This window comes from Heptranchias perlo, chromosome 4 (assembly GCF_035084215.1).
Source record: "Heptranchias perlo isolate sHepPer1 chromosome 4, sHepPer1.hap1, whole genome shotgun sequence".
Taxonomy (NCBI): Eukaryota; Metazoa; Chordata; class Chondrichthyes; order Hexanchiformes; family Hexanchidae; genus Heptranchias; species Heptranchias perlo.
The window spans coordinates 8,516,909-8,533,791 of record NC_090328.1 but is presented as its reverse complement, the minus strand read 5'-3'; the positions used below and the strand labels follow the sequence as shown (position 1 = coordinate 8,533,791).

General features: G+C 43.8%; 1 protein-coding gene across 2 annotated transcripts in view; it reads right to left on the bottom strand.

The window, feature by feature from the left end:
- htt (huntingtin) overlaps nucleotides 1-16,883 on the bottom strand; it is a 209,063-nt gene that overhangs the window by 5,225 nt on the left and 186,955 nt on the right. For both annotated transcript variants that reach the window (XM_067982438.1, XM_067982439.1), the window contains exons 61-65: nucleotides 14,372-14,486; nucleotides 11,816-12,029; nucleotides 10,432-10,537; nucleotides 5,866-6,028; nucleotides 4,985-5,145 (exon numbers count right to left, since the gene is read on the bottom strand). In XM_067982438.1, coding sequence (XP_067838539.1) covers nucleotides 4,985-5,145; nucleotides 5,866-6,028; nucleotides 10,432-10,537; nucleotides 11,816-12,029; nucleotides 14,372-14,486 — 759 coding nt within the window. The remainder of the gene's footprint in view (nucleotides 1-4,984; nucleotides 5,146-5,865; nucleotides 6,029-10,431; nucleotides 10,538-11,815; nucleotides 12,030-14,371; nucleotides 14,487-16,883) is intronic.

Sequence of the window (16,883 nt, the reverse complement as noted above, 5' to 3'; positions counted from 1 at the left end):
TAGCAATGGAAAAGGACATAGACCACTCTAAAGTAAAAATACTCAATTGGAGGAGGGCCAATTTCAGTGGGATGAGAACAGATCTGGCCCAGGTAAATTGGAATCAAAGAATGACCATAAGAGATAGGAGTAGGCCATTTGGCCCCTCAAGCCTGCTCTGTCATTTAATGAGATCATGGCTGATCTGATTTTTACCTCAACTCCACTGTCCCGCCTTTTCCCCATATCCTTTGACTCCCTTGCTGATCAAAAATTTGTCTAATTTAGCCTTGAATGTATTCAATGACTCAGCCTCCACAGCTTTTTGGGGTAAAGAATTCCAAATTCACAACCCTCTGGGAGAAGAAATTCCTCCTCATTTCCATCTTAAACGGGCGACCCCTTATTCTGAGACTATGCCCCCTAGTTTTAGATTCCCCCATGAGGGGTAACATCCTCAGCATCTACCCTATCGCGTCCCCTCAGAATCTTGTATGTTTCAATAAGATCTCATCTCTATCTTCTAAATTCCAATGAGTATAGACCCAACCTGTTCAATCTTTCCTCATAAGACAACCCTTCCATACCCAGAATCAACCTAGTGAACCTTCTCTGAACTGCCTCTAATGCAAATATGTCCTTCCTTAAATAAGAGCACCAGAACTGTACGCAGTACTGCAGGTGTGGTCTCACCAACACCCTGTACAGTTGGAGCATGACTTCCCTGCTTTTATATTCCATCCCCCTAGAAATAAAGGCCAATATTCCGTTTGCCTTCCGGATTACCTGCTGCACCTGTATGTTGACTTTTTGTGTTTCATGTATGAGGACACCCAGATCCCTCTGTACCGCAGCATTTTGTAGTATTTCTCCATTCAAATAATATTTTGCTTTTTTATTTTTCCTCTCAAAGTGGATGATTTCACATTTTCCCACATTATATTCCATCTGCCAAATTTTTGCCCATTCACTTAACCTGTCAATATCCCTTTGCAGACACTTTGTGTCCTCATCACAACTTGCTTTTCCACCTTTGTATCATCAGTAAATTTGGCCACAAGACACTCTGTTCCTTCATCCAAGTCATTGATATATATTATAAATAGTTGAGGCCCCAGCACTGATCCCTGCGGCACCCCACGAGTTACAGATTCCCATTTTGAAAATTACCCTTTTATCCTGACTCTTTGTTTTCTGTTAGCTAGCCAATCCTCTATCCATGCCAGTATATTACCCCCAACACGATGAGCTCTGAACTTGTGCAGTAATCTTTTATGTGGCACCTTATCAAATGCCTTTTGGAAATCCAAATATACTGCATCCATTGGTTCCCTTTATCCACCCTGCCCGTTACTTCCTCAAAGAACTCTAATAAATTTGTCAGACATGATTTCCCCTTCATAAAACCATGTTGACTCTCCTTGATTGTATTATGAGTCTCCAAATGTCCTGCTACAACTTCCTTAATAATGGATTCTAGCATTTTCCCAATGACAGATGTTAGGCTAACTGGTCTATAGTTACCGGCTTTCTATCTCACTCCCTTCTTGAATAGGGGTGTTACGTTTGCGGTTTTCCAATCCGCTGGGACCTTTCCAGAATCTAGTGAATTCTGGAAGATTACAACCAATGTATCCACTATCTCTGTAGCCACTTCCTTTAAGATCCTCGGATGCAAGCCATCAGGTCCAGGGGACTGGTCAGCCTTCAGACCCATTAGTTTACCTAGTACTTTTTCTCAAGTGATAGTTTTTAGTTCCTCCCTCCCCTTTGCCCCTTAATTTTCTACTATTATTGGTATATTATTAGTGTCTTCTATTGTGAAGACAGATACAAAGTATCTGTTCAATTCCTCTGCCATTTCCTTGTTTTCCATTATTATTTCCCCAGTCTCATCCTCTAAGGGACCAATGTTTACTTTAGCTACCCTCTTCCTTTTTATATACTTCTAGAAGCTTTTACTGTCAGTTTTTATATTTCTTCCTAGTTTACTCTCAATTTATTTTCTCCCTCTGTATTATTCTTTTAGTCATCCTTTGCTGGTTTTTAAAGTTTTCCCAATCTTCGGGCTTACCAGTAATCTTTGCCATGTTGTATGCTTTTTCTTTTAACCTGATACCATCCCTGACTTCCGTAATTAGCCATGGTTGGTTCACCCTTTTTGTGGAGTCTTTCCTCCTCACAGGGATATATTTTTGTTGCGAGTCATAAAATATCTTCTTAAATGTTTGCCACTGCTTATCCACCATCATACCATCGAATCTGTTTACCCAGTCCACTTTAGCCAATTCCGCCCTCATTCCTTTATAATTGCCCTTATTTAAGTTTAATAAATTAGTTTCAGACCCAAGATCCTCGCTCTCAAACTGGATGTAAAATTCTATCATGTTATGATCACTGTTTCCCAAGGGATCCTTTACTTGAGATCATTAATTAATCCTGTTTCGTTACCCATTACCAGATCCAAAATGGCCTATTCCCTGGTTGGTCCCCCGACATATTGGTCTAAGAAACAGTCCCTAATACACTCTATGAACTCCTTCTCAGGGCTATTTTTGCCAATTTGATTTGTCCAATCTATGTGAAAGTTAAAATCGCCCATGGTTATTGCATTACCTTTTTTACAAGCCTCCCTTATTTCCTGATTTATATTTTGCCCTACAGTGTAGCTACTGTTAGGGGGCCTATATACTACTCCCACCAGTGATTTCTTTCCCTTGCTGTTTCTTACCTCCACCCAAATTGAATGGCAGGCAAAACTGTAATTCTGAACAGTGGGCGGCCTTTAAAGGAAGAGATGGTTCAAGTACAGTCTAGGTACATTCCACGTGGGAGAAAGGTAGGGCAACTGAAGCCAGAGCTCCCTGATGACGAAAGAGATAGAGAGTAAGATGAAGCAGAAAAAAAAGGGCATATGACAGATGTCAGGTTGATAACACAAGTGAGAACCAGGCTGAATATAGAAAGTTCAGAGGGGAAGTGAAAAAGGAAACAAGAGGGGCAAAGAGAGAGTATGAGAATAGACTGGCGGCCAACATAAAAGGGAATCCAAAAGCCTTCAACAGTAAACGGGTAGTAAGAGGAGGGGTGGGGCCCATCAGGGACCAAAAAGGAGATCGACTCATGGAGCCAGAGGGCATGGCCCAGGTACTAAATGAGTACTTTGCATCTGTCTTTACCAAGAAAGATGCTGCCAGAGTCTCAGTAAAGGGAGATATAGTTGAGATACTGGATGGGCTAAAAATTGATAAAGGAGGTACTAGAAAGGCTGGCTGTGCTTAAAGTAGATAAGTCACCCAGTCTGGATGGCATGCATCCTAGGTAGCTGAGGAAAGTAAGAGTGGAAATTGCGGAGGTACTGGCCATAATCTTCCAAACAGCCTTAGATACGGGGATGGCGTCAGAGGACCGGAGTTTTGCAAATGTTACACCCTTGTTCAAACTTTTAGAAATGATAATCCGGGACAGAATTAGTAGTCATCTGGATGAGTGTGGATTTATTAGGGAAAACCAGCACAGATTTATTAAAGGCCAATCGTGTTTAACTAACTTGATCGAGTTTTTTGATGAGGTAACAGAGGGCAGATGAGGGCAATGTGGTTGATGTGGCGTATGAGGCCTTTCAAAAGGCGTTTAACAAAGTGCCGCATAATAGGCTTGTCATCAAGATTGAAGCCCATAGAATAAAAGGGGGCAGTAGCAGCATGGACACAAAACTGGCTAAGTAACAGGAAACAGAGAATAGTGGTAAATGGTTGTTTCTCGGACTAGAGGGAGGTGTACAGTGGTGTTCTCCTGGGGTTGGTACTGGGACCACTGCTATTCTTGATATATATTAATGACTTGGACTTGGGTGTACAGGGCACAAATTCTAAATTTGCAAATGACACAAAACTTGGAAGTATAGTGCACAGTGAGGAGGATAGTGGTAGACTTCAAGAGGATATAGACAGGCTGGTGGAATGGGCGGACACGTGGCAGATGAAATTTAACACCGAAAAATGTGAAGGGATACATTTTGGTAGGAGGAACAAGGAGAGGCAATATAAACTAGACGGCACAATCTAAAAGAGGTACAGGAACAGAGAGATCTGGGGGTATATGTGCAAAAATCGTTGAAGGTGGTTGGGCAGGTTGAGAAAGCGGTTAAAAAAAAACTTTCCTGGGATCCTGGGCTTTATAAATAGAGGCATAGATTACAAAAGCAAGGAAGTCATGATGAACCTTTTAAAACACTGGTTCAACCACAACTGGAGTATTGTTTCCAGTTCTGGGCACCGCACTTCAAGAAAGATGTGAAGACCTTAGAGAAGGTGCAGAAGAGATTTACTAGAATCATTCCAGGGATGAGGGACTTCAGTTACGTGGATAGACTGGGGAAGCTGGGGTTGTTCTTCTTGGAACAGAGAAGGTTGAGAGGAGATTTGATAGAGGTATTCAAAATCATGAAGGGTCTAGACAGAGTAGATAGGGAGAAACTGTTCCCAATGGGGGAAGCGTCAAGAACCAGAGGGCATAGATTTAAAGTGACTGGCACAACAACCAAAAGTGACATGAGGAAAAACTTTTTATGCAGCGAGTGGTTATGATCTGGAATGCACTGCCAGTGGGGGTGGTGGAGGCAGATTCAATCATGGACTTTAAAAGGGAATTGGATAAGTACTTGAAAGGAAAACATTTGCAGGGCTACAGGGAATAGGGTGGGGGAGTGGGACTAGCTGGATTGCTCTTGCATAGAGCCGGCACAGACTCGTTGGGCCAAATGGCCTCCTTCCATGCTGTAACCTTTCTAGGATTCTAAACATAAAGCCAGGCAGTTCACGAAATTACTGCTGCCTATCTCAAGCCCTGTCTGTGCCCTCAGCAGGTGGCAGCAATTGTCCCAGATAATGGCAGATTTTGGAGCTTACGTGCAACATACTGACTTGGCTCAATTACAATCAGGTGCAACTTTCAGTTCTAGCCTCTGTACACTTTTAAGTACGACAACAGATAGCAAGGATACAGAGCTGAGATCCATGTGCTGGTTGAAGCACTGACGAAGAAACAGGAGAGGCTCCACATCGCCATTGCTATTGGTGTTCTCTGCGTGAAGTTTGAAAGCGACAACATTACCCAGTCCCTCACCATGGAAGATTGTCCAGTGTTATGTAAAGTCTGAAACACCTGCAAAGAAAAGACACAGAAACACTCTGTAATCGGGATATAAATTGTTAAATAATGGAATCCTTCAAGAAAGCAGACGTGTAGCATCGCACAGCACGTTTGACTCAACAACCTCACCGAGTTCCCAATCTCGGTGGCGCTGCAAGTAGTGACACTGAGCCAAAGCCAAGTTTGTTTTTGGAGGGGGAGGGGGGAGAGAGAGAAAATTAGAGCTGAATTAGTTACCAGCCTGCTCTCATCCACCTCTTGCAAATTATAGGCTGAGCAGCATGCCTGGACTACCTGTCCTTTACTCACAGTAGGTGTTGTAGCCCTGTGAAACCCTCGGGCGACGAGAAACAAGGTAGCTGAAATCACCGAGAACAATCGCACGATTGCCTGTGTTAAAGGATTTCGCTTGTAAGGAAAACCTTACCAGTCTCATATTCATGGCCTAAATATGAGGGTTTTAACAAGCAACTATATTTAATGTTTCTGTAGCACGCACGCACGCACACACGCACCTCCGTGGAGTTTAGTCACCGACAAATCAACTCTGTTAGAGCTCGGTTAAGGAGAAGCAAGGTAAGTACATTAGGGAGAAAGGAAAGGAAGAATATGTTGTTTGGGTTAGAGGTGAGAGGAGGCTCGTGTCGAGCACAAATGCCAGCAAAGACCAGTGGGGCCGAATGGCCTGTTTCTCTGCTGTAAAATTCTATGTAATAGAAGAAAGTGGAATACCTTGTAAACGACTGTGGCCATGAATTGTGGGTAGGGCTGCTGATTGGAAATAAATTCCCCAATAACCTTGTTCATCACGTCTTGAGGTGGGAAGAAGTCGTCAAGAAACTGTGGAAGGATCCGTGCCACCACGCGTGCCTCACAGGGGAAGCCCCTCCTGATTCTAACCAACAGGGAGAGAAACAAATACATTTGTCTCTGAAAAGGTGACAAAACAACTTAGACAAACCCACACAAAAAAAAACAACCATTTATTCTTAAATGTTCTGCCAGCTAAATATTTGATCAGTCGGTGTTTTAAATGCAGCAGGTAAACTGGACACAAGGATTTTTTCCTGTATTAGCAGGTAGAACATATAAAAAATGCACTATTTTGGTTCACGAAGGTCTACAGTTCTAGGGTGCTGGGCACCCTCTGGAACCTCACCCAATGCCCGTTTCTTCAGGTACAAGGCCGCACAGAACATTAGCAGGTATTCGGCAGTGAGCGCCATCACAGTCAAACCCAGTCCTCTGCTCACCTGATGCCACACACACTTACTTCCAGTCGGGATCAGGGGATAGTGATGAGGCCAAGAATCCTGGCCAGCACTAGCCCAGGGATATTAAAGCCTGTTGTGCTGATGCTCAGCACCATCCCAGCAAAGTAGAGCAACTCGGCACAGATCAGAGACCAAACTAGGGACCTTCCTGTTCTCTATGGCTCAGTACCACATAACCTAGGGTGCAATTATCCACTGAGCCATCAGGAGTAATTATTTTGTTAAACACAATTTTCCAAAAATAAAAACATTTACTTCAAAAGACTATGAAATACATTAACGGACTTGGGTATAATTTCAAAGTTTGCAGATGACACAAAACTCAAATGTAGTAAACAATGTAACAGACTTCAGAGGACATAGACTGGTGAAATGGGCAGACACATGGTAGGTGAACTTTAACAGAGAAGTGTGAAGTGATACATTTTAGTAGGAAGATGAGGAGAGGCAATATAAACTAAATGGTACAATTTTAAAGGGGGTGCAGGAACAGAGACACCTCGGGGTGCACATACACAAATCTTTGAAGGTAGCAGGACAAGTTGAGAAGGCTATTAAAAAAGCATGTGGGATCCTGGGCTTTATTAATAAATACATAGAGTATAAAAGCAAGGAAGTTATGCTAAACCTTTATAGGACACTGGTTAGGCCTCAGCTGGAGTATTGTGTTCAATTCTGGGCACCACACTTTAGGAAAGGTGTCATGGCCTTAGAGAGGGTGCAGAAGAGATTTACTAGAGTGGTACCAGGGATGAGGGACTTCAATTATGTGGAGAGATTGGAGAAGCTGGGATTGTTCTCCTTAGAGCTGAGAAGGCTAAGGGGAGATTTGATAGGTGTTCAAAATTATGAACAGTTTTGATAGAGTAAATAAGGAGAAACTGTTTCCAGTGGCAGAAGGGTCAGAGGACACAGATTTAAGGTGATCGGCAAAAGAGCCAGAGGAGACATCAGGAAACATTTTTTTTAAAAAACACAGCGAGTTGTAATGATCTGGAATGCATTGCCTGAAAGGGTGGTGGAAGCAGGTTCAATAGTAACTTTCAGAAGGGAATTGGATAAATACTTGAAGGGAAAAAATTTACAGGGCTATGGGGAAAGAACAGGGGAATGGGACTAATTGGAGAGCTCTTTCAAAGAGGTGGCACAGACACGATGAGCCCAATGGCCTCCTCCTGTGCTGTACCTATGATACGATACAATAAAAAATTTTACTGTTCAAAAATAAAAGCTGACTGCCATTTGCTGCTATTTACATGGTCTGTGTGATAACTGGTACACAGGTGAGACGGTGCGTACAAGAAGGTACGTACAAGACTGCATCATTACCATTCAGTTGCACACAGCTGAATTCAGAAACAGCACTTCTTAAACAAAAGCATCTGAACACTTACTTTTGGTCTTTATCCCCTTAAGTACTGAACACCCTTCTGAATAGTATTTTGTTTCCATCAACATAAAGTGACTTGTGTCTATTTCTAAAGTTAATTGTAAGCAGAAAAATCACAGAAAATGTCTTCATACTTCTACATTCTACTTTTCATATTCACTGATTTTGGTACCGAATGTTACAGTCCATGAGGGCCAGGATTCCCACTGTGAAAGGGTCTCTAGCCCCTGACAGAATGGCTCTATGTTTTTCCTTTGATGAATGCTCCATTCAGTCCAGTTCTGTGTTGTCTACTGTTCAATAGCTAGCCCTGCACTGCAGACACCCAGCAGTTATACATGGCATGTTATCTTTTCTCAGCTGACCTACTCAAACCTCATTTGTTTCCCATTCTCCCATGCTGAAAATCACCAGGTTAAATTCAAAAAGCGCTACTACAGCGTTTAGAAGTAAGTGCAAATTAGAGAACATTGGAGTGGACTGAGGGCTGATTCATTCCCACAACTGATGGCCCATTCGTAGAAACTGTTTAAAACCAGATAAAAGTTAAGGCTTTTAATCCTCAGCCCCACTTCAACGTTAAAAAATACTACCACTCCCTTGCTTCTCCAAGGGGTGGGAACTTTTACTGTGTGATGCCTGGGAAATCTTACAAAAAACTAAAAGATGCCGGGTGTTTAGTGAACCACAGTAGGGAATTAGGCAGCGTCTGAGAATTTCCAGAACTGCAGTTAATGCAGTTAAAGCACCTTTCACGTCCTCAGGACATTCCAAAGCGCTTCACAACCAACAACGTACTTTTTGAAGTGCCACCAGTGTTGTAATGCACTGGCAGCCAATTAGCGTGCATGGTCCCACAAACAACAATGAAATAATGAACAGATAATCTGTTTTAATGATGTTGGTTGAGGAATAAATGTTAGCCAGGACACTGTGGAGAATTCCCCTAGCCTTCTTCAAATCATGCCATGGGATCTTTTACGAGAAGGGAGTCCGGGTCGCGGTTCAACATCTTATCCGAAAGATGGCACCTCTAACAGTGCAGCGCTCCCTCAGTACTGTGCTGAAAGTGTCAGCCTAGATTACGTGCTCAAGACCTGGAGTGGGGAACGAACCCCCAACCTTCTGACTCAGAGGCGAGAGTGCCACCACTGAGCAAGGCTGATCCCTAAGAATTCTTTTCTTCATTTAAGAACAGACCAATCCAAAGCGAATTTTGCTCAAAATCTTCACTCATCAGCCAGCTGTCTACATCCATCACCATCTTAAGAGCTTCCAAAGCAAACTGCAGAGAAATTCCCCAATGAGTTTTCACTTGCCCGATTTGCAGTACACACTCTACCCATAGGGACACGCCTCACTTACCTTGGGTACAGAGTGGCAAGGACCAAGGATTAGAGACACCCGACTGTGTGCAGCGGTAACCAGTTAAAACTTGTCTCGGTTATCGGATTACCAAGAGGATTGACTCAGTTCCACCCTCCTGTTGCCAGGCACCCCATCTTGAAGCCAAATGGATCCCAAAGAGAATCTGCGTATTTTCCCTTGCTCCCAACAAGGACGGTGTTAATTTTTGCTCAGAGTAAATGATCCATTTCACAATCAAATGTTTGCGACCAGTTAGTCAGATTAGATATTATTCTTGAAAGGAATATTTAAGGACCTTCATTAGCATTAGCAAAGCTGCGATTCTCTCCTTGCCCACATATGTCCCCATCTCTCTTGAAGGTAGGCATTCATGTTGGAGCAGCCTGTCAGTACTTCAAATATCCGTTCATGTGTAATTCAAGATAGCGACAACCGAGAGAGGAATCAGAGCTGATGGTCGCACTTTCAAGCGGGGGGTGACTCGATATAGATTGACAGCTAGAGCCCTGGCTCACTTTTCTCCTTCCTAGCCCACAGGCTCCAAAGTCAACCGTCTTCTCTCACTGACTTCCATGGTCCGCACAGCCCAGTATCATGCGAGGTGGGAATCTACCGTGTGAGCCAGTAGAGGACCAACAATCGTAATCCTTTAAAGTTTTCACGGCTGTTCATCCACTGGGAGCAAACAGCAGTTCAATCTGAATCGATCCTATAGTCTGGAAGTCTGGTATGTGGCCAGCAATGTGGGGCTACCATGTGGAATCTCGCTAGAGGCACATGCAGGTCAAAGAATCAGTGTTATGGTGTTATAACCCTACCTCTGGCCCGAACCCGTAATGAGCGAGGCTCTGTGCTAACAGCACAGCCTTGCAAAATTACCCTTCATATGGTGCGCGTTCAACAACTTGCATTTATATAGCACCTTCCACGTAGCAGAACATCAGAGAGCTTCACAATGGGGCTAGGTGAACTCCAAACACAGTCATGAAAGATGGTTGATAAGGGTGTTGGGGAACAGGGGAAGGGGAAAGAGAAGGAAAGCTGATGTCTCGGGCAAAGGTGATAAAAGGATGCAAGAGGCTTCAAAAGGCGGGGAGAGGGGTAGCAAGCTGAAGCAGGGGGTTATTGACCGAAAGAGTAGCCTCTAACAGAGCAAAAGACAAGCAATAACTCCGAGCCAGAGGTGGGTACAGGCTTGGTACATGTGGCTGGACATTTCTTCAATAGTTAAACTTCTCTGCAAACCAACAGGCACAAAAATCCCACCTGTCAAAGAGAACGGAAACCCGCTCCATCGCCACAATAACGGACTCGCTGTCAGGAGCCGTGGTGTCAGCTTCTGAACTCCGACCTGGGCTGTTCTTTTCTTTGCCTGTTCACGGCACAAACAATTCAAAGTTACAGAAATTACGTACACATCTCAGGTGATTTCAAAAAGCAACTTTGCAAATCTGGCCCACTACTTATCTCATATCTTATTCTGGATTTTCTTTCACAAGGAAAACGATCAATGTTGAAATTTTTATTTTATGAAGAATGTATAGCACAGAAACAGGCCACTCGGCCCAACCGGTTGTTTATGCTCCACACGAGCAGCCTCCCATCCCTTTTCATCTAACCCGATCACCATATCCTTCTATCCCTTTTCTCCCTCATTTACTTATTTAGCTTCTCTTTAAATGCATATATGCTTTTCGCCTCGGCCACTCCACGAGGTAGCAAGCCTTCACATTCTAACCACTCTGGGTAATATTCTCGGGTCGTGGGCGACGTATTTATTGCCCATCCCTAGCTGCTGTGTCTTTCTCTGGAGATTAGTTTTTTTTAAAAACAGTTTCTGAGGGCACAGAGAGTTAGCCACAGAGTATGGGACCAGAATCGCGTGGAGGCCAGAATGGGCAGGGGTGGCAGCTCCCCTTCCCATTCCGGCAGCTTTCCTGGTGCCAGCCCACAAAATAACCCAGATTTACTGAAATCAATTTCACAATTTGCCATATAGAATCATCCAGCACAGGAGGCTGCTATCTGACCCACCATGCCTGTGAAAGAGCTATCCAACTAGTCCCACTCCTCTTTTTCCCCCATAACCCTGCAAATTTATTCTTTTTCAGGTATAAATACAATTCCCTTTTGAAAGTTACGATTGAATCTGCTTCCACCTCCCTTTCAGGCAGTGCACTCCAAATCATTATAACTCGCAGCGTAAATTTCTCCCCCCTCATTTCCCCGCTGGATTTTTTGCCAATTATCTCATATCTGTGTCCTCTGGTCACCGACCCTCCAGCCAGTGGAAACGGTTTCTCCTTCTCTACTTTACCAAAACCCCTCATAATTTTGAGCACCTCTATTGAATCTCCCTTTAACCTTCTCTGCTCAGAGAACAGAGAGCTCAGCTTCTCTAGTCTCTCTGGGGTTTGATCTCATGACCGCTTGTCCAGTACCACAACCACTACCTTACCACACCTCCATTATGAGCAGCAAAGAAATTAGCCTTTCCCTGGAGAATATTTTATTTTAAATGAAATACATTGCTTGTTCGAGAAAATAAGAAACTCAAAAATCCAGTTCAAGATTACCAGGTCAACCTTTTTTCTTGCAGCAAGTAGAGAGGTGTGCTCTCGTGCGACATCTTGATACATCAATGCAGTACCTGTATACATGCAGGTCAGCATCAATCCCAGGGCAGCCATGGCTCTGTGAGGACTATGCATATTCAATCTATCCACGCTGAGTTTCACCAGGGCCTCTCCGTCCAAACGCGAAAGCTGCTCCGAGAGAAGAAGTCGTTCCATTCCACGCAACACACAGTGGTAGATTATGGAAGGGGTGGACTCCTCGCTGCCTGAGATCATTACTCCGCACATCTAAAAATGAGGAACAGCTTGTTACACGGAAACGGCACACCTTGCACAACACACCGACAACATGGGCCACCCTCAATGGACTACACAAACGGCAGCTTCAAGTGGAGGTGCTGGTTTCACTACGTCTTCGGGAAGATTTTAGTCGGGAGGGGAAAAACCAAGCGTCCTTGCAACTAATCTCTTACTAAAAATAATTACAGAGCAACTGTAGCTATTTCTCTGTGTCAACCGTGGCTCAGTGGGAAGCACTCTTGCCTCTGAGTTGGAAGGTTGTGGGTTCAAGTCCCACTCCAGGGACTTGAGCACGAGACAGGAGACCAGTGAACCTCCTGATCTGCATAGCTCGATATTCTCTGCCTTAATCAGCTCAGTCATTCAGGAAGCCCAAGTTGCAAGATTTTAAAACCCTCATTATTGCAGGTCACATTCACAAACAGAGGGGTGCGAGCCCACATTTCTTCCTAAAATACAATAGAGATAGTGATATTCAAACCTGAGGACCTTGTTGTATAAATATAGGAATGGTGGTAAAATGCAAAATTTTTATTTTTAAAGATATCAAGCACTGTTGTGCAGTTGAAAAGTTTGCCATTTTCATATCCGCTGCTGAAATTTCAGAAACAAAATCAGGAAGATAAGCTGAATAAATTCACCGAGAAATATATACTGATCCCTGACCTAAGGGGGGAAATGAGCCCATATTCCCATTTCTAATCACTACCCAGGACACGAGCCTCATCCCATCCTATCAGCATATCCTTCCATTCCTTTCTCCCTCATGTGTTTACCTAACTTCCCCTTAAATGTATCTTATGTTATTCGCTGCAACTACTCCTTGTGGTAGCGAGTTCCACATTCTAACCACTCTTTGGGTAAAGAAGTTTCTCCTGAATTCCCTATTGGATTTATTAGTGACTATCTTATATTTATGGCCTTTAGTTTTGGACTCCCCCACAAGTGGAAACATCATCTTTACATCTACCCTATTAAACCCTTTCGTAATGTTAAAGACCTCTATCAGGTCACCCCTCAGCCTTCTCTTTTCTATAGAAAAGAGCCCCAAGCCTGTTCAATCTTTCCTGATAGGTAAAACCTCTCAGTTCTGGTACCATCACTGTAAATTTTTTTTTGTACCTTCTCCAGTGCCTCTATATGCTTTTTATAATATGGAGACCAGAACTATGCACACCATCCAGGACAGGAGTCGCTTCAGCTGTTTATAAACATCAGGTAAATGTATAAACATTTACCTGAGGAAGGAGGAAGCCTCCGAAAGCTTGTGAAGTTAAAATAAAATTGCTGGACTATAACTTGGTGTTGTAAAATTGTTTACAATTGGAACAAAAGCAGAGCTGATCCAGCTTCTTGTCACAATTCACATTCTTCCCTGCACTGGCTGAATCATCACCTCCGCAAGGTCCCCCACATTGCTGCTGCTCTCGTGAACCCTGCCGTAGCCCAACTTCAGGCCACGGTTACATTTCTGGGCTGCAACCAAATATCTCTGTAGTGCCCAGCATCGAAGAATACCCTGGTTCTCCAACTGCCAGCCCTCGAGAGCAGCCAAATAAGTTGCGGATTACACCAGGAAAGTTACAGGTCGTACAGTTGCTCTTTCTAGCAGGCATCAAACACACACACACAGCCGCCGTAACAGTGGGTCATCGATGATGGCGCTCTTGTACCTGATGGGACGCACTTGGTTCAAAATGCACGTTTGTACAGCAGGGACAAGTAGGGATCGCTAAACAGTCCAACGTTGAGTACGGTGTGACTGTTTTGGATGGGAATGGGGGGAGGAAGGGGAAAGAGAATGAATTTAGCTTGGTGCTCAGTCCAGGAACAAGTTACTGCATTGACAGGAAGATCTGAAATACAACCAACATGTAGTGACCAAATGCTGTTCTGCATCATGACCAACAGTTGGATATGCCAGACCACCAGGACACTGCCACAAATCCATCAAGACACAGTGAGCTCATCACCTTCTGGTAAGTCTGTGCAGCAGTGATCAGTTCAGCCTGTCTTTATCTGCTACCCTCCCTCATGAATTGAAATGCTCGCCAATTCTCTCACTACCACATAGGGAGTGGTTGAGGCGAATAACACAGATGCATTTAAGGGGAAGCTAGACAAGTACATGAGGAAGAAAGGTATAGAAGGATATGCTCATAGAGTTAGATGAAATAGGGTGCAAGGCAGCTCGTGTGGAGCATCAACACCGCCACTGGGCCGAATGGCCTGTTTCTATGCTGTAAATTCTATGTAATACTGGTTTCCCAGATACCGAACTGTCACCTTTATACATAAACAATATGTCGCATCATACAAGTAAGCTATACCTGAATGATGCCCGCAGTGAATTCATGCCCCACGTCGAGCGGGTAGTTTTCGATCAGGTAAAAGGCCGTTGCACACATCACCAACACGTGCTGTTGGTTGTGGATGTTGACACAGCTGCAGAAGAATAAAACAATTGGTTGTTGGCACAGCACGGGATCAGGTGCTCCGTTCACAGCGGCACACGGGTCCATCTTATATGCAACGTACAATTCTTTACAACAATGCAGCATTCTCGCCCCGCAATAATATTTGCAGTGCTGTCACTTGGAAAACACTTCAAATTTTGATACCACGTGACAAATTTGCAGGATTATGGGGAAAAAGCTGGGGTGCGGGACTAAATTGGACAGCTCTTTCAAAGAGCCGGCACAGGCACGATGGGCCGAACAGCTTCCCTCTGTGCTCTAAGATTCTATGATTGCTGAGCTGTGAAAAAGTGCAAGTCATAGGGTACATATGGAGTTTGTCTGGTCCCAAACTTGGGTTTTGTCTTGGCATTTTAACCTGTTATAATGTTAGGGAGAAGTAGCACTGGTGACACATCTGTGACTTGTGATGGTAGTGGTGGGCAATAATTGAGGTAATGAATTAACAGCAGCACACATGCCGACTGTACTGATTCAGCAGTAAATGCGTTGGTACAAATTAGCTTCACTTGAGCCAGTACACTAAATAAGCTGAGTGACAACACTGGCTTGATTCTACCGCAGCTCCCAATGTGGAACGTATTGTACTTCATTGGCTGTAAAACGCTTTTGGAAGTCCTGAGGTCGTGAAAGGCACTATATAAATGCAAGTTCTTTCTTTATATTATTTTTGGCTGTAACACTAACACACAAACATAAGACAATATCCCTGCAAATCACACATTACGTGCAGTAGTAACTGAGTGAAGCTTCTAGGTTAGCAGTAATTAAGTTTGCAAACTATAACCCTAATGTAGCTGTCTTATGAATCTACTTAGTCCCCTTTTGCAAAAATGACATAACATTTTCCTACTTGGAAATGATGAAAATGACAAAACCCAATAATCACATTCACTTTCAGACTTTGTAGAAATCTTTCAGCGTTCCCCAGAGATTTGGGGGAAAAGAAAACAACCGCAGGCTGGAAGTGCACTCGGTGTCAGGCTAAGGGACCTGGGTTACCCTGCCACTACTTTGTGTCAATGAGTGCTCACCAGCACTTAGTGGCACGAGTGCACTCTAACCTTCTGTGAATATCATTTGATTCAGAAAATAATGTTTTGGGATACATTATGTGAGTAATTTGAGACATGACATGTGGTGAGTGTAACATGCACAGAAGGAACAGGTGACTTTGGACCTGCGGTTCTCAAAGCTCTCCACCACTGGGGGGTTTCCTCACCTCATGTCTGGGTCTGTTGTAGACTCATTGATTGCTATGATTAGTCAACAACTCCATTATCGTGTATCATGCGACTACCTGGATGGTAGAAGGAGAACTAGATGGACCTTGGTCTTTTTAGGTCTAGCAATTCCTATGTTCACCTATAAATCAGCAGAAAGTCTAAATGTGAATGTGTTTGTCAGGTTCTGTCACTTTTCCAAAGTAGGAAAAGTCATAGAACAAAAAAAAAACGCTGGTCCCACTCAGGACATCAAGCAGCACCTGTGGAGAGAACGGATGAGTTAAGATTTTGGATGCAGACCTTAAACTTTTATTTTTGCATTTTCTATCTTCGGTTCAGATTTACAGCATCTGCAGTTTTTCTTTTTACTTATTGTTAGGAAGTTATAATCTTTGACAATTATACATCATTTTCCCAAAATGAGGGAAAAAATACATTTATGAGACAGCTACAGTAGAATCGCAGCTTGAAAGCATTTTAAGAAAGTTTTTGCTTCAAAAAGGAAGCACCAGTGTGTGAACATAAATCAACATTTCTCTCAATAACTGAGGAAGTTCAGACCATTCTGTATATCCTAAATCCAGAGACCTTGCATTAACACACAATATGACAGTACAGTGAAACCTGTATAAACAGACACTCCCAAAAAACAGACACCTAATGAGACCCCCAAATAACGTATATGGTAAAATATACAAGAGGCATTCTGAAACCACGGACACTCGCAAATTATGAACCATGGACAGCCGTCATTGCACCATGTCCTTTTATAACTTATAACACGGGACACAGCCTGTTGCAAAGCTGCTGTATCTGGAACGTTCAGAGTCAGGATCACTGGTGCTTCCCCTCGCAGCTTGCTCCCCTTTTGCCCCCAATTTCTCGTTAGGTCAGTGTATGCCGGTCAGAACGAGGTGGCAGCGGGTTTTGTGAAAGAAACGGCTTTTGTGGAATGGGGAGCTCTTTACCCAGCATGTATAGCAGCAGAGAAACGGCTCTCCCTCCCAGGGGCTGAAGGCTTGCACGGCTCTCCCTCCCAGGGGCTGAAGGCTTGCACGGCTCTCCCTCCCAGGGGCTGAAGGCTTGCACGGCTCTCCCTCCCAGGGGCTGAAGGCTTGCACGGCTCTCCCTCCCAGGGG